The sequence below is a fragment of the Macrobrachium rosenbergii genome, chromosome 27 (genome assembly GCF_040412425.1).
Source record: "Macrobrachium rosenbergii isolate ZJJX-2024 chromosome 27, ASM4041242v1, whole genome shotgun sequence".
Taxonomy (NCBI): domain Eukaryota; kingdom Metazoa; phylum Arthropoda; class Malacostraca; order Decapoda; family Palaemonidae; genus Macrobrachium; species Macrobrachium rosenbergii.
This window is the reverse complement of record NC_089767.1, coordinates 22,210,629-22,229,069: the sequence shown is the minus strand read 5'-3', so window position 1 is coordinate 22,229,069 and position 18,441 is coordinate 22,210,629. Positions and strand designations below refer to the sequence as shown.

The window sequence follows — 18,441 nt, the reverse complement described above, 5'->3', positions numbered from 1 at the left end:
GGGTCCATTACTGATAGTTAGCATGGTATTGGGGGAAGAAGCATAGAAAGCATTCTTCCTTGACCTCTTCGCCTTGAAATTAGGGTGTCGAGTTTTTTGGGGAGCTTGGGGGTTACATTGTATTTGAATGCCCACCACCCTTTTTTGGTAGGATGATGGTTTTTAACTATTTTACAGTGTAGGTGACAGCGTTGTCTGGTCTTTTTGTCTTTTGGTACTGTACCCAGGGCAAGGGCAACTAATCTTATGCTTTGCAGTTATTCGGAATACTCCTTTCCTCCAAAGCTCCCTCTTAAAAAGTAGGGATTACTCACTGCTATTCCACTAAGTCGCTACAGGTCAAGATGAGCACTGACCAGAGGCAGTAATCACCTGCTGTAGCTCTCTTACCAGGTACGGAAACAACAAGCATTTTACCAGTGCTAACAGATTTCGTGTTTCAAATTCATCTTCATACCTGACTGTTTTTGGAACAGAAAATGTCCATATATACCACTTCCTATCAATGTGGGATTCAGCTATGAAATTACTTGGTAAGTTACTTATATGAAAATGGTATTTTCGTAATGAAATTTTCATATATGCTTACCAGGTAATTACGGATCAGAGCCCTCGCTCTTCCCCTCTCATGGACATAAAAGCATAACAGAAGTGAGCTCGTCTGTTTTGTTGTTCCTATTGTTCCCTGATAGAGGGCAGGATAGTCACTTACGAGAAAAAGATAGTAGCGATACCACGATTTTTCAAATTTTAAGCTGCCGTGTGAATGGAAAAGTATAGCTATGTAATTACTTGGTAAGTATATATGAAACTCAATTTTATTATGAAAATAACATTTTATAAAATTGACATCTTATTGCAACAGCAGGAGCATGTGATTGCAGGTGTAAGGTGCACTTATATACGCAGCATTGGGTAGACTTGTGATGTTTTCTTGACTTGTGTACATTTCATAGACTGTGTATTAATGGACAGATTCAATTTAAGTTTAATTAGCTTTTATTGCATTTTATTTATGAATGTTTTGTGATTTTGCAGGTAAAAAGGGAAAGAAAACAAAAGGGAAACCTCTCTCACTAGGAGAATTTCTCGGTGCTTCGAACCCATCTGGTGGGTCAGCTGTTGTCATTAGTAAATCGAGTTGGGCTGATGAAACAGAGGATTATGAAGGTAATTTATAAAATTGTTCATGTAAGCCAGTGATTTCTGTAAAAAAAAAAAAAAAAAGAAGTTACACATTACACTTGTACTTTGCAAATTGTTCAGGTTCAGTTGGCGAGCAGACAAACAGGATTATGAAGGAAATTTATAAAATTGTTCATGTAAGCCAGTGATTTCTGTAAAAAAAAAAAATAGTTACACATTACACTTTTACTTAGCAAATTGTTCAGGTTCAATTGGCGAGCGGACAAACACAAGGAGATTTGAAGTCTACCAATTTTGAGAGACGGCATCAGGTGCTTAGTTGATTACAGAACCTAGTCCCCAAGTGTATGAGCATTAATTAACTATTTTTGTTTGCAGAGGACAGATATGTTGCTCCAGAAAGACTGGTTTTACCAACTGCCCCACGTAATACTCGTGGGCCAGATATTGATCCTGATAGAATTCCAAGAGAGCCTCCTTTCACGGCTTACATTGCTAATCTTCCTTTTGAAGTCAGCGAAAACGACATTGCACGCTTCTTTGGTGACTTAAGGGTAAGTTGTATTTGCCCTGGGGTTTCTGGCTATTTTGGTTGGCAAAAGCAATAATATCAATGGTTTTTCAAGAAAGGTCTCTTACAGTGTGTTTTCTCTTACAGTGTGTTTTCATTATTGTTTTAGTTTTGTTTTGGGTATAGAGATATCGTACTACATGCCATGGAAAGCGTACGTGTGCATTGTATGCTTACTTTTTTGTAAGAAAAGATAAACTTTCTTATGCCAGGAATTTTCTGCTTTTAAAATAGTGAGTATTAGAAGTATTCAATGTGTCAGCTCCATTAAAACAAGCATTAGTGTGTATTACAAGCCTTTTAATTTTACTTACCTGTGACTGTTGAGAGTGGACAGACCCACTGCTTTATAGCTGTGTCATTAAATTGGCAAAGTAATGGTTAGCAATTGGTGTGACCTCCTGCTGGGGTGGGGGGTGCTCTTCTCCCCCTTCCATCACTCATGTAGAGTACTTTCATTTTTTACACATTTGCATTGGAAGTGGTAGCATGAGTAGTGTTCGTTTGACAGTTTATTCCTGTTTTATTATAGGTAGTGTTTAGGTCACTAAAATTGTCACATTTTTATGCAGAATAGTTGTTTTTAACTTTTAATGTGATTTAATTTTAACCTTTGTTGCGTGTATGGAAGTTTGGGTGTGACGTGTTCCTCAGCTGGCAAGGGTTCTCAAATCTTATGCAGAAGATACATTAGGTTTTCTTTTGTTTATTTCTTTTTTCCTCATTGTTATTTTTATTTTTGTGGCATACATTACAACTTATGATGCCTATTTTTTTGGCATACATTACAACTTAGGATGCCTATTTTTTACATAATTATTAAGCTGATACTTTATATTACTGAATATTTTGATAACGCTCTAGTTGTATTTAATCCCAGTGTTAATGCTGCATTTCTGTTAAATTGTTTAATAAAACTTGAAAGTTTGGTATCAATTTTTCTGTTTAGTAAATGTAAAGTCTGTATTTTTTCTTGTGCAAGAGACCTTATCCTAGCCCCTGCTGGTAGTTACAATTCTACCTGGAAGTTTATTTACTGATTTTAAGTTTAACATTTTGCAGAATTCAGCATGTAGCTCTCTTATATTTGATCGATGAAATGAACAGCTATTGACAGGTGGAGGTTTGAACCAATGTTAATGTAATCTGCTAGTTCAAGTAGTTATTCAGCACTTTGTTTTTCTGCCCTATTGTGGTTTGATGGCATAAGTGGAAAAAAAAAAAATAATTTATAACTGCTTTTGATGCTTATGGTTTTATTGATTTTCTGCAGGTGAAATCCATAAGGCTACCTCGAGACAGTGGCGAAAATGGGCGTTTCAAAGGATTCGGTTATGTTGAATTTGAAACAAGGTCAGAGCTTATTGAGGCGCTTACAAAAAATGAGGATGTAAGTATAACCTTTTAATTCAGTCAAAAAGTATAATATTCTGGGGTTGCTATTATCTGCTAAAAGTAGAGAAAATTGGCAGCCAAATCAGCGTAACAACTGGAACACTTTTGCAGACCATGGGAAACCGCAAGATACGTATTGATGTAGCAGGTGGTGAAGGTGGAAATCAAAGAAGAGGGTACTCTGAGAGAGGTGGTGGAAATCGCGATAGAGATGAAGAACGTTTGGATCGCAGCGAAGGCGTATCAGATTGGCGTGCAGCTCCTAGAGATTCAGCTCCCCGAGATGGTGAGTATTGGTTTTCTATTCAGCATAATGGGTGTGTTCAGGTAGAGCTAATTTACATGTACTATATTGAAATATGGGTTTGTAAACATGTCAGAATTCCTTTTTGCTCTCTCAAAATCCTCACTACTTCATACATTGTATGCAGCATGTAAGTTTTTACATAAATTGTTAGTAATATTTATTTAAAAAAAAAAATTTGAAAATGGTAAAAGTATATTCATATGCATGTGCTGTACTTAAAAGTCTAATTTGTTTTTAAAAATTGTACTTTTCTTTCTAGGAGGTCGTGATGACAGAAGTCCACCCAGGGGTGGTTTTGATCGTGACAGGTGGGATGATAGGTATGTGGTGTAATTTTGTCCAAACCAGTTTCCTAAGAAGATGTTATTGTGCTTGTAACTCCAGGTATAAAAAGCAGATATTTACAAATAAAAATGCTTCATGTAAATGGTGTATGTTCAATTTTGTTTTTAGTTTTGTAGTTCTTGATTTTATTTTGTTATATTAAAAAAGTATAATGAGAAAATGAGACCACCAAATAATTTCTAGACCCTCAGGGCTTGCCTGTGGTTGATTAAATGAATAAATTACTTTTTTGTATTGCAACATGCAAGTTTTGGTAAGGATGCACAAAAGGACATGTATATCCGCTATGAAAAATGGGTTAGCAAAGGTCATGAGTATTATACAGGATATTTTCTGCATTATGATAGCAATTGTCATATCTTCCCATCCATTAAGTGAAATGAGAATTGAACCATTTTTGGCAATTGAAACAACCTTTTTTTTATTTTGAAATTACTTGTGTCCATACAAGAAACAAACCTCTCATTTACCTATAGTTGAAGTCTAAAAGTCTGAATTAGCCATTTGTGGAATTTGTACTGTAACAGAAGACTCTTAAGTCACTAAGGCAAACTTTCTTGGCAACTAGTACTATATACTGAAGAAAACGAATAAACTAAACTTACTCAAATGCAGATAAATGTTCAGATTTTTCAGAATCAGGTAGAGCTAATGAAATTGCTCTCCTATGATCCATAAATATTTCTTAAGTAACCAGTAGAAAAATTGATTATGATGTAACTTTTGAATAAAAAAGTGACATTTCAATATATATATTGGCAAATCTGCAGAACTATAAACAAAAGAATAAAGAAGTGGAAAACTGGAAATTCTAGTACTGTATATTAAAACTGAATTACCTTCTTCATTTCTTAGATTTTAGTCAGAAATTTAATATTAATATGTACAGTGGTACCTCGGTTAATGAACAGTCCTGTTATGAACCAGATGTTCAAAAAATTTTTGTTCCGGTTTGCGAACCGTGCTTCAGGCCACAAACACACAAACATCCCCCAAAATTATCCATTGAAAGCGCCTCAGTTTTTTTCATCGGAGCATGGAGCATCATCATAAGTATAACGGTCGATGAAATACAGAGAGAGAGAGAGACTATAGCCCTGGTTAGGTTGTTACACCAGTCTATCGATTAGCAAAAGTCGAATAATATGTCATATTATTCTATTAAAAAATATGAAGAGAGCGATCATGTGCCATTTGCCAAATGAAATTTAATTCATTTGGCAAATGGCACATGATCACTCTGAATCTTAATTCAGAGACGTTTCTTACATAAATTATCAAATCTGGGTTTAAAAATTGCAACTACTTTATTTATGAACGCAGTAGATTAAATGAAGTACATATGTGATTTTGTCAGTTTCAGGTGTTGCTTTTGCCTCCAAATCGTTTTGGAGTCTGCTCATTATTCGTTTCTTCAGCCACAGCCATAATACCTGCTGCTTGACGTTAGTGGCATACTTTCTTAACGCCTTCTTCCTCATTTTATGATGGATGAATAAAAATGTATATTTGATTTTTATTTATGGAATTACATTGAAAATAAGCAAGTTTTTAACAAGACAACTGTAAAGCAACTCTTTGTAAACGTGTGTTAGTTATGGTAACAAACATCGGCAAATAGCTGTCTATCATGTAAACTGCAAGACAGTAAAAGCTTGAGCATAATTTTTAGAGATGAAAACAATGTAAATTAATAAAGAAACAGTAACAATAACTCAAGGGATGTTGGTAAGCGAGTGGTGTACCTACTAAGAGCTCCTGATTTGAAAAAAACAGTTCGGCGCTCAATCCAGAGGCGAAAACCCTCAAGTCATCATTTCCATTTTGCACCGATATCTTCGCAAGTGCGATATACCATGGTCCGTTATCTCAGTGCACTACTGTATTTGTATGTAGTTAAGGTTATATTAATTGAAGTCTACAGGCAGTCCCTGGTTATTGGCGGGGTAGGGGGACGGGCTTGGTTCCATTCTGATGGCATGACAATAACCGAAAATCGGCGATTTTCAAAGATTTTTTAGCACTCAAAAATCACCGATTTTTGGTTATCGCCACCTCTGTTAGGTATGTATCAGCGCCGATAGGCGGAAATCGGCGATTTTCAGCATCAAAAATTGCCGATTTTCATTTCTAGACAAGCGCTGTAAAACCAGATCACCAATAACCAAGCCTGCTGATAATCGGGGACTGCCTGTATATTCTTTGTCCCAGAAAAACATATAAGAAAATTGAAAGTCAGTGTTTCTGAGGTTTTAACGAATTATTTGTATCTGCATTATTTTAAGTGGGAAAAATTGATTCAGGTTGCTCAAGCTTTTCAGGTCACAAACTGCGTCCTAGAACAAATTAAGTTTGTGAACTGAGGTATACCTGTATTGCAATATCTAAAATTAACATGGCAATATCTAAAAATTAGCATAAGTCATGTAGGTCTTCATCACTGTTATAGACCTCAAGAACTTTAGGAAGAGTAGAAGAGACAGAATATTCTCATAATTTAGTTATAAGGATGAAGGTACTGTAATACTATATCTCGACTGTCCCTATGGTCATTGAGTAATTAGAGTAATTATTGTGATTCATAAAATGTAAGTGCAGGGTAGCAGTGTTAGGAATACTTGTATACAGTAATTTGCACCATTTTTTGGGCTTACTGTTTTCCTTGTTAAAATAAGTAACAGTGTCTCTAATGCAAAAACTTAACATGTTTACAGTTTTTTTTAAGGTATTTCAAATCTATATGTCTTTACAATGTTTAAGGTAAAATCATCAAAAGTTGGTAAAAATAAATTCATAGGAAATCAGGGTTTTAATTGTGTAGTGCAATTGAATATTGAACTTTTCTAGTATTTTTGATAATCTGTCATCAGGCTGAAATTTGTCTAAATTGGCAAATTTTGACCATTTTTTCAATCTCGGTTTGAAAGCAGCACAAATAAGCCAATTTTACAGTTTTGCAGAATATTCCCTATTTTTAACTAACAGCCTACAAAAAAAAAAAAAAAAAAAAAGACCTCAAATTTTCTCCTCCGATTCCAAAAGTATATTTTGGCCGTTTTGATGTTGATCTGTGTATCTTGAGTTCTACCCTAATGAAGACCCACATAAAACATCCATTTTTAGACATGTAAACCAAGGAGGTCCCAGCATCTTTATGTGCAAGTTTTTACGATAAGAAAAATTGAGAAGGCCGTGCGCAAGCTGAAGGCTGTTGAAATAGTAATTGTTTTGAATAACACTGCCTAGAGAGAGGGCTCCTTCCAAATTACACCTGATCTTGCTGCGACAGGGGAAGACACCACCACCACCACCTTTAAGAGCAGCCTGGTGCTTCACCAGCTAGATGTGAGGAAAAAGGAAAGGGAAAGAAATCAAAGGGGAATGAGAATTTGGTCTATTTTTATTTTTAGTTGAGTGTACACAGTGCTTGTAATTGAAGTAAAAAGTAAAGGAAGGGAATGCTGCACAATAACTGTTATTAAATTGCTTTGAAAATTTTATGGATTCTAACATTATTCTACAGGAGAGATGGATATGGTGACCGTGATCGTGGTGGATTTGGTGATAGGGATCGTGACCGTGGAGGCTTTGGTGATAGAGACCGTGATCGGGGTGGATTTGGTGACCGTGATCGTGAACGAGGTGGATATGGGGACAGAGACCGAGGAGGTGGGTGATATACTTTGTTAGTTGCTGTTGCAAAGATATACAGTACCAAATAGTTTTCATTTTCAAGTACTGGTTGACTTTTTTTTTTTTTATGTGTTTGACTTACAGCACTTTTCTTTATTACTGAAATTTAAGAAAAAGATGCTTGCAAACCTATTATATAGTTAACAAAATCCCAGACACTGGTGCCATCTACCAAAGGGCTGATTCTTTTTTCTGGTTGGGCAGTTTCTTGAATATGAATGGACACATAATCTGTGTGAAAGGATTAGTCTTATATAAAAAAAATTATGATTTTTAATTTTTTCTCAGATTTTGTGGTTCATGAACAAAAAATCACTGGAAAACAACTGGCTAACTACATTTTTGTTAGCTTGACAAAATGCTGGAGTTTGAGGGAGTTGAAGAAATGTAGAACTTAAAAGTGGAAAGAAACTGTTTGACCCTGAAAATTAAGAGTATTGAATTAGTAAAAGGTTGACAAATTTATTTGTGTGAAGACTTGAGCTTCTCTGTATAGCAGAGATGTGGGTGCATACAAAGAAAATAGAGATTTTGGAGATGGGCGACTGCAAGAAGTAGAATTTCATGGCTGGAATGTGTAAAGGAGGAATACATAAAACAAAGCAACAGCAGGTAGATGTGGTGTTTAGGTGTTGCAGAATAGATTAAGGTCTTTAATTATTTTAAATGGCTTTGGCAAAATTAGAAATACAAGCAATGTAGTAAATTTGGAAGTGATGCAATTTTGACTTGTGGCACTGACAAAATGGAATGGATGAGGACTAGCTAGGATTTCAGGCAAAAATTACATAAGATAGTTGAGTGAAATGTTTGGTTTTGAACACTGTACTGTAATTTTTTCCATTTTGTCCATAACAGTTCAGGGCAGCATAAGCATAGATAGAAAGGTGGCACTTGTTAGTGTATGTGTTATCTTCAAGTTTTACATGTGAAGGACATGAGCTCAAAATTGTAAAGATAACATATACTAGGGGCAAGACTTATGATTATTTAAAGGAGTACAATGTACAGAATTTGCCTGACAAGTATGGAATGATTTAGAAGTAAGAACTTAAATTTTGAGTCCATAGGCACTTTAATATGTGGAAAATTTAATATCTGTAATTCAAGGTGAAATAATTCAGTAATCACCAAGCTATAAGAACAGAGCTGTAGCTTACATACTGAGTTGTGTTAAAGACCAAACAAAGAACTGTATAGTGTCACATAAAATAGGAATACATCTAAGAGAGGAAAACAGGAAAACTATAAGAAGAAAGCAATGCCACATTTATTAAGGGGATCGGCCGCCTAAAAAAACCCAATAATCTTTAAAAAATTCGATTTGCTGAAAAAAATTCTATGGCTTCGTATAGGGTTCAAGAATGTGTCCACGAAATATTATGCTAAAATTTGCCGTATTTCTCTAGTTATGGCCTAAAATGTAACAATAACTATATACCCATAAAACACCAGTAGCGCAAATGATTTAGTCTGGTATAGTTTTTGCGATATATATTACGAAAACTTCCTTTGAAATGAAATGTATAATGTCAATAATATCCTACTCGGCACCTTTTTAGTTATTCCTAGCCATGACAATGCACACGTCATACCATGACGCCGACTGTGGCCGAGAGTTGCCTATAAACTTCCAAGCTAGAAGGACACGTTTTTCATGCTCGCTAGCCTTGACTGAACTCTGTATTTTCTGCGGTGTTTTTGTTTTTCACCGTGCCTAAAAGGTCCAAGAGTTCACTTCATGCTTCTAGAATGCGGAAAAGCCAAGTGGAAAAGTCCAGGCGAGAAGTAGAAGAAAGAGTTCAAGAAATTAGTGCCATAGAAGGGAATGGAGCGACGGAGAGAGAGAGAGCTGTCGCCCATCAAACGGCGCAGGCAGCGATCTCTGCTGACCAGAGACCAACCACATCCACCCCTAAACGCCTTTTTATTTGTTCGTCACTACCAAAGGGCAAAGATATTTTAGAAAAAGAAAGCAGTAGCTCGGAGGCTGATATTATAGACGATCCTGAAAATAAAATGATCATAATAAGTGAAGCAAGACTTGATGAATTACTTGAATCACGAATCCCTAATTGTGAATGTAAAGTAATTCCCAGGATCCATTTGGCAAGGGATGGATTCGAGACACTACTAAAAAAAGTGTAGGCAACTATGATACCCTAGAGTAATACCTTGCAGCAAGATCAGACAGGGGGGGACCATGAACCTAAAATTTATAAGAATGTGTCTTAGGCACATAAATAATCAATTAATATTCTTATTTATAATCATTTTGCATTAATTAATACCCAAAAATAAAAATTAAAACCATAGAATTAATTAATACAGTCTTTGAAGTCCCTTTTACTTTTTTTATGTAACTAAAACTTTGAAGGCCCGTTTCTCAAAACAAGTTTTTCGCCTTTAAAATGCATCTCCTCCCTTAGTATTGGACCAATCTAAATGAAATTTTAAATATAACATGGGGAAACATGGTAGATTAAAACAAAGCCGGGGATTTTTAATATTTTGAGTTTCTGATTTTTGGCAATTTTTTTTCTGTAAATTTTCCAGGAAAATTTCATAAAAAAAAAAAAAAAAATCATATCTCGAAAAATAATTGAAAAATCAAAAATCCCCGGCTTTGTATCGAAGGTCCATATGTGTTTTATACGTGGTTCAAATCTCATCCCTTAAAACCAAAAAGCAAAGGAGGAGATGCATTTTGAAAATGGCCATTTTTGGCCGAAAAATGCTCTGGCGTCACAAAACCTAAGGTCACTGAACAAAAATTTTTTCCCCAGAAGTTCCACACAATATCCTTTAACAAACCCCCTATATATCAACAACCTGTCGTTAAAAAAGTGGGAAACCGGCCGATCCCCTTAAAGCAGTTACACCATATACAAGCAGTCAGAAACATTGTCTGTGATAGTAGACCTGGACTTGGGACAAGAAGTTTGTATTATGTAGTAACACACATATTGTTTAAACATGGTAATGTTTCCTTACCATATTTACATTTATTACCTTCCTCTCAATTACTTGTGTTAGGTTCTTGTTTATTGCAGAAGATTAACTTCCTGATATTGATTAGCTAATGTTTCTATAGGATTAGTCTCCTTGTCTAGGCAGATAAAGCCCATTATCCTCAATGATTTTTGTAAGATTTCCCTTTTTGGGGTTAGATGTGGAATAAGTCCCCCCCCCTTATTTTATCTTGGCAGTTAAATGCACATAGATAGTACAGAATTATACTTTTTAACTATACAGAATTATACTTTATAACTAAATAGATCTTTGGTACTCACTCTTTTTCAGTGTAGTCCATGGCAGTTTAGTCATGGCTTCATGGGATTATCCTGCACCAAAAAATTTCGCTTTCTGATTTACATAACAGGCCATGTATGGTTTCTCATCATCTTGTATTTAATGTCATAGTTCTGGATCTAATTATTATATGACTTTATTTACGGTTATGAATCAATTACAGTATATTATATAACCAGTTAAGTTGAACTGAAAGACAGGAGGTGCAATAATTCAGTAAAGTTTTATTGTGGCCATGTAGAGGTCAGCCCATATCTGCAGTGTTTGTAACTTTATGTCCCAGATAGTTTAGTTAGAAACAGATGCTTTTCCAGTCAGTGTATACTTACTAAAATGCAAGCAAACTGTGCATTATAGCAGCGCCTTTACAGATAGATGTTAATTTACTGAATGGAACAAGTAAAGGATAGATAGAATACTGTGTAGGGTTTTTAGAGGTATATTTATTTTATAATAAAATAGAGAAGATCCTTACTTCCTTAAATAACAGTAATTCAGCAGATTTTTTTGCATAGTTAAATATGGACAGACAGTAAAACATGTTAAAAATATTTTTACTAAATTTACCTTATTCTGCAGCTCCTCAATGTAACTCAGTACAGTTATCTTGATGTTGGGTTTCATTTTCTTTCTAAATTGTACTCAATTCGGTTTTAAAACGTAGAATATCCCATAGTCCAATAACTAATATCTGTTTGGTGTTTGTACATTTAAAGAAGTAGTTAAAAAAAGTGTTTTTCCTTTTTTTCATGAGTGCAGGGTTCAGGGACAGGTTTGGAGACAGAGACAGGTATGGAGACAGAGTTTATGAAAGGGACAGAGGCTTTGATAGAGACAGAGGTAAGCAGAACCCTTTATTATGGGTAATGCTAAGCTCATCTTGTGCTTGTTGTTTTTATGTGCTTTTTCTGCAATAAGTCTTTTAAAATATTAAAAGAATGAATTTTAACAATTTTTCCATCATTAGCTTGAAAAATCGCAGATTACGAAAGAATTCCAATGCAATAGTTCACCAGTGGTATTGGCAGCTCACAGTATGTGCTCATTTAGGATCTGGGAGTGAACAGAGATTAAAAATAACATCCACTTGCTGGCATGTGTATTTTACATAGAATGTTCTCACTTCTTGAAATCTCTGAATACAGTAGACAGTTTGATTTTTATAGTGGTTTTAATTTTGCCTGACATTACTTTATTTTTCATTTGCACAACCTACGTTGGCAAACTCTGAGAGTACACTTTTTTCTACTGTTTAGTTAAATAATCAAATAATAGTAGTGTTATAACTTCCATTATATGGAATAAAATACTGAAATTGAAGATTATTATAAAAATTATGAAAAACTTAATTTTTTACCTCTTTATTTTTGATGGAGGAGTTATTGTTGATATTTTAGCTGACATTAATGCCATGAATACTGTTACTTAGTGGGCAGTGTGACAATAGGCCATCTCTGTCCAGGAATATGATTGCTGATGCTCTACAATACAGGTAGCTGGTAGTAATTTTATAGTTGTATGCTTGTTGGTCTGATAAAACATATTGGAGATTGTTGATGGTGAGGATCCTTGACTATAGAACGCATAAATGGAGCTACTAGCTCTCCTTGGCTGAACTTAACAAGTACACTGATGAATGGTAGAGTATGACACAGATCAAATATCAGCCTAACTCACCCAAAGAACTCACTGACACATACAGAGAACACCTTATTGGTTTAAGGAAAATATTAGTGTAATGCGAAATTCTTGGTAAATCACAAAAAATATCAATTTTAGCAAAATTCACATGCAACAGATTAGTTAGGGAATTCAAAATTTGTTGAGAGTTGAAAATTGAAGTAAATGGCATAACCACAACAGTGAAAACAAAGAACTATTGATAGCTACCAAACATCATCTCACAACCTTAACAAGCTGCCTTGCCTAACAAGGAAATTGCTAAAGTGAATGAACTTCAGGTAACACCATTTACAAAAGGCATTCGTTGTGACTGGTAATTGATAAGAGTCAAGAGGAGGTCAGCAGATGGTGCAAAAAATTTTGTCATATATACCTAATTATCCCATAGTAATCACCAGTACTGTACATGCGTTGGCAGATACCAAATCTCAAGAGGAGTGTTTCATTATTCATACATCTTTGATACTATCCCCACTATCTTGCACATGGACATTTAACAGATTTTCTATCAAAGAGCACCTTTATTCAATTCATCTTTCATTCATATTCCATGAAACTGCAGTGTATTTTGCTCATATGCCACGAAGTGTCTACCCAGTATTTCCTTGACTTTGAAAATAAAGGTGTGGAAACTCATTACTTATGTAACAATTTAGCGTCAGACTTGTTCTTCTTAATTCCTGTGCTTTACTGTGGTAGAGTGGTCACAAGTGGCTGATGTTAGGTGCTCTTTAGCTTTTGGGTATTTGGTCTCAGTCTCACTGATCAGTGAGACTTTTGTTGCAGCTATTTGTTCAAGGTCCTCCTTCTTCATAGAAGGGTCATCTGGGTTAAGGCTAATAATAATAATGTTAATAATATTCTTTATTTCAGCTCAGGGCCATAGACATGGAATATACAAAGTAGAGACAATGCAGTCTAGATACACGAGATAAAATGATAAATGGCAATTTCCACACAGTTGCTGAAGTAGTAATGGTAATGAAAGCACTAATATTGAGAATAATAGTAAAAATATTTTAAAAAGTGATAATAAAAAAACAATGCATACAATTAATTTCCAGCTTGGGACCTTAGGTGGTTACAGAAGCCAGATCCAGACAGCTAAATATGAAAAGTGAAAAAAACAAATCTCAGTAATAACAATATAATAATAATAATAATAATAATAATGACATTAATGATCATAAAAATAATAATAATATTCATAGTAATACAATAAAAACAACAGCGAAAATAATAATAATAATAATAATAATAATAATAACCAATTTTGCAGATGACACTAATAAATTGCAAAAATAGAGAATAAGTGTGCACAGCAACTCGGGCCACCCCTGTTTGAAGGAAGATAATGCCATTTATGGAACAGACGCCTCATTGCTCCATCTTTCCCACATTTTAGATCTTGCCTCGCTGCTTAGGATGCATCGGATAAGCGAATTGCTGCTGTTTCCCAGTCGGGTGATCAGACTGGACATTGTTTTCCTAACAATAATTTTTATATAAGTAACTTACCAAGTAATTACATAGCTATTAGCTCACTTACATGGCAGCTTGATTTCAAAATTTCGCAGGTAACACTTCAAACGTCTGTGTAGGTGACCAGTTTCCCCCACTATCAGGAATATTAGTAACGACTTTAGCAGATAACCTCAATCTGTTCCTGCCATGTTCGTGTAAACACCGAGTTAAGGCTGCAATTATTCATTATTTTCCAGTGATTTAGCTGGGTTTCAGTGGTGTATCCATCCACTAGAACTCGTATTAGTAATCTTCATGAAATCTCAGGATGATTTTTTCTTGTTTCGTTGTTATTAAGTTGATTCATCAACAGAATTTTGACTTAAAAGTAAATCCGTTGGGCCAAATCGTTTGTTTATTCCTAGGCTACTTGCGAGCTGCCGACAATAGTTCTGCCCCTGTATGTTACGCCGTTCCTTTAGGCTGAAACTTTTGCACTGTTTTGTTTCCGGACCTAGATTACTTGCAAGCCATCAGCATATAGTTTTGCCTTAAGATTAAATTATTGAATGGTGTTTTCTGGGCATGAGCTTTCGTAAGCCACCGATAATAAATGCCTTAAAAGTAATTCCTGACTGTTTTGTCATTCTATTAGGCTAAAAGCTAGACAAAACTTTTGCCCTTTTTGACGAGGCTACTTTTGAGCCTCCGATATAGTCTTGCCCTGAAAGTAATTTTTGTATCTTTCGTCATTTCTTTAGGCCAAACATTTACATCAAATGGTGTTTATAGGGCGTAGGCTACTTGCAAGCTGCCGATGTAATTGCCTTAAAAGTTATACTTGAGTGTTTCATTCTATTAGGCTAAAAGCCAGGTAAACTTTTGCCTATTTTATGCCTAGATTACTTGCAAGCCGTTGTTATAGTCTTGCTGTAAAAAGTAATTCTTGTGTCTTATGCCGTTCCTTTAGGCCAAAACTTTTATGTTGCATTGTTTACTTTTAGGCAAAAACTTTTACATTGCTTTGTTTACCAGGCCTAGGCCTCTTGCAAGCCACTGGTAGGTTAGTTTTGCCTTCAAGTAAATTCTCAAATGGTGTTTACAGGGCGTAGGCTTCTCACAAGCCGTCGATGAATAATTGCGTGAAAAGTAATTCTTGAATGTTTTGTCATTCCATTAGACCAAGATTTGCATTTTTTGAATGTTTACCAAACCTAGTCTACTTGCTAACCGTTGGTAAATAATTTTACCTTAACCCTCACACTTTCCTTTGCAGAATTGAAAAGTCTAAGGTCAGAAGTAGTAAGGAGAGAAGGGTGCTTAATGGAAGAAGACGTTATCGTCGGCCAAGAATCTGTCTCGGTATTTGCTTTGGTAGTACATTTACTAAATGAGAATGTTTCTGAGAAGCTTCGCACGTCTCCTGTGCAAGGATTATGCGCATCTGGGTTGATGCGCAGATCATAAATGTTTCGCACTTCCAGCACCCAGAAGTGCCCACTGGTGCTCACTTCAGCCTAACGCCAGCTCATGCTTCCAGCGCTTGATGGCGCCCACTAGCGCCATCTACTACCTGGCGCCAACTCATTCTCTTAACAGCCAAAAGGCTCCCATATGCGGCCTAGCACCCACGGGCAGCATCTGTGGCAGACAGGCAGGCATGCACAGAGCTGTCATACCCATTTTTTCTCCTATTTCTACCCTATATTATTACCACTTGCATCTGCGCCTGGCTCCATCGCTTCCTTCCCATGCCAACGCCAGTCTTGTGTCTGGGTTACCAGAAAATTAACCTTGCAGAGTGAAGCGTTGTGCAGTGGAGGCGGTGATTTATCCAGCATGCCGGTTCTCCTAGACCCAAGTCGCTGTCGTACTCCCCTACACCTGGGAGAAGTCATACTGAATGTCCAAGGGAGGCTGGTGGGAATTATCCTGGGTAATCACCCCCTTGGTTGAACCTGTTGCATATTCCCAGGTATCGACAGACAGCCACTGAAAAGGCATCTTTGTGGAGGTGTGTGGAGGAGGTGGGCATCCAGCCCATTGGATATCCTAGACGTAAAGTCCCTGTCATACTCCCCAAAACCTGGGAGTAGACACACTGGCGGTCCAAAGGAGTCCGAAGGGGTTTGCCCCCAGGTAGTTGCCCCTCAGTCAATCCTGTGATCCAGGTATTGACAGACAGCCACTGGAAAGGCATCTTAATGGAAATGTAGTGTTAGACAGCCATTCTAAGGAGTAATGTTTTAGTGTATAGTGTGAGCATCACTCGTCAACGGTCGTCCTCCCGAGCACCGGGCTCCAGCCTGGTACACTGATGCCTCTATTTGGCGACAAGTCCTTGTCCAGTGGTCCATGGAGTGCTCAGTGGCCCCTCCAAGCTTCCAGTGTTGAGTGCCCAGTGTCCAAAATACTTGCTTCGGCAGTACCTATTCTAAATTGGAACTATACAGAGATTACCATGGCCCCTGCACAAGGATGACACACAAATCGTGAAGCGTTCCTCAATTTTCAATCAGCAGTGTTGTATCCCTTGGTGCCTGGTTTTTCCTTAGAGCACTCTGTTGTTCTTTCTTGGGTGCCAGTTCCCGATGGAATGCCTGGCTCCAGCTTCCAAGTAGTTGGCACCAGTCCCCACATGGCAAGATCCATTTCATCCGCTGAATAGAATTTATTGCCCTCATGGACTTTTAACTTGAGACACTCAGAATTAGGACAGTTTGCCTACTTTTAAGTGAAGCTAAGGATTTCAGAGTAGCCTCTACCTCTTTAGCTTCCATGCATTTTGTGCCCTGTACATTCATTCTGCCTTCGACCAACTGGGAATGTAATCGATCTTTGTTTCTCTCTAATTTTAATGGAAGTTAAAACAGTGTGGAAATCTTCCAGTGCCTTGAGACCTTTTCTAGTAACTGGCATGGTATCGCAGAAGGAATAATAGGATTTTTTTCCTACTGTCTCTTCACCTTGTAATAAGGTGTAGAGTTTTTTTTTTTGCAGAGCCAGGGGGTACAATGTACCTGAAGCATCCACCACTCTGTGGATTGATTGTGCTTTTATTTCAGTGTAGTTGACAGTCTGGTTGTTGTTATTTTGGTGCTTCGCCCAGAGCAAGGGCGGGCACCTATCATGCTTTGCTAGCTATCAGAGTACTTCCTTCACTGCAAAGTTCCCACTAAGTAGGAGGCGACCCAACCATGGTTATACCGCCATGCCACTACAAGTTAAGATGAGCACCAGTCAGAGGCAGTATCCACCTGCAGTAGCTCTCTTAATTGGTAAGTAACAACAAGCATTGTTTTTAAATGCCAGCAGTTTTTCTATTTCAGATTCATTACTTATGTTAATGTTTTGGGGTAGAATATGTCCATGTATCTCACCTCCTATCAATGTGTGAATCAGCTATGTAATTGCTTGGTAAGATACTTATATAAAAATGACATTTTTATAATAAAATAAAGTTTTATATATACTTGCCAAGTAATTACATGACAAGAGCCCACCCTCCTCCCTGCTAATGGACATAGGGCACAAACAGATTGTGGTTATCTGCTAAAGTCTTTATTAATATTCCTGCTTGTGGGGGAAACTGGTCACCTACACAGATGTTTGAAGTGTTACCCACGAAATTTTTAATTCAAGCTGCCGCGTAAGTGAACTAGTAGCTATGTAATTACTTGTTAAGTGTATATAAAACTGTTTTTATTATGAAAATATCATTTTTAAATTATCTAGGCGGTTTTCTAAAAACATCTGCATGACATAGTGGTAGCTGGGTGTGTTGATGAGGCAAATCAGAATGTCATTGTGTACAACGGTGATATGTCTCATGGCCTCTCGGGTATAGTTCGTCCAAAGGGAACACCAATATATGCTGTACGAGTGGAAGAGCAGCGGTTTTGTGTCTCGGTTACAAAAGGCAAAACTCCTTGCAATCATGTCAGTTGCGCATAGCTTATGACATGTCTTCTATGTCTGCCATATCATTTAGGTCGTCCATGATGACATGGCCCAAATACGGAAATTCATGCACAAATTCCAGACGTTGATTTCCTAGGAAAATTTCTGGTTCTGCAATATGCTTAAGTGATCTCAGGAGGAGAGACGTAACGGGTTTTGGTTTGTTTGTATAGGATATCAAATTCCTCTGCATATCTGTGGCAAGTGCCGATTAGTCACTGGGGACCTTGCACTGATAGAGAAATCAGAACCATATTGTCAGCTTAACAGATGTTAATTGTTGTTTCATTGATAGAGCATCTGATTTGAAGCGAGTTTGACATTCAGGGCATCTGTGTATGTATTAAACAGGTATGGAGAGATAATGCCCCCTTGCCAGAGTCCAACAATCCATTACCCCATTTGACACAGAATTGCTGTGTGGAGAACCAGCAATATAAAGTGCCAATTAAATATAGAGATGTCTCTCAAGAGCTTCAGGTAGTTTACTATGTCAAATGCTTTTCTGACATCTACAAAACTTAGGAATACAGGAGAGGCTGATGATAGGTAATAGCTCAGCAAT

General features: G+C 36.7%; 1 protein-coding gene and 1 pseudogene across 10 annotated transcripts in view; both read left to right on the top strand.

The window, feature by feature from the left end:
• LOC136853489 (eukaryotic translation initiation factor 4B-like) overlaps positions 1-18,441 on the top strand; it is a 93,545-nt gene that overhangs the window by 16,758 nt on the left and 58,346 nt on the right. For 4 of the 10 annotated variants that reach the window (XM_067129113.1, XM_067129111.1, XM_067129112.1 and 1 more), the window contains exons 2-7: positions 1,039-1,170; positions 1,525-1,700; positions 2,991-3,107; positions 3,224-3,398; positions 3,679-3,739; positions 7,288-7,433. In XM_067129113.1, coding sequence (XP_066985214.1) covers positions 1,039-1,170; positions 1,525-1,700; positions 2,991-3,107; positions 3,224-3,398; positions 3,679-3,739; positions 7,288-7,433 — 807 coding nt within the window. Of the gene's footprint in view, positions 1-1,038; positions 1,171-1,524; positions 1,701-2,990; positions 3,108-3,223; positions 3,399-3,678; positions 3,740-7,287; positions 7,434-11,528; positions 11,610-18,441 lie in introns of all 10 variants that reach the window. The other 6 variants (XM_067129115.1, XM_067129108.1, XM_067129105.1 and 3 more) reach the window with 3 other exon arrangements.
• LOC136853735 (U6 spliceosomal RNA) lies at positions 16,328-16,428 on the top strand (annotated as a pseudogene).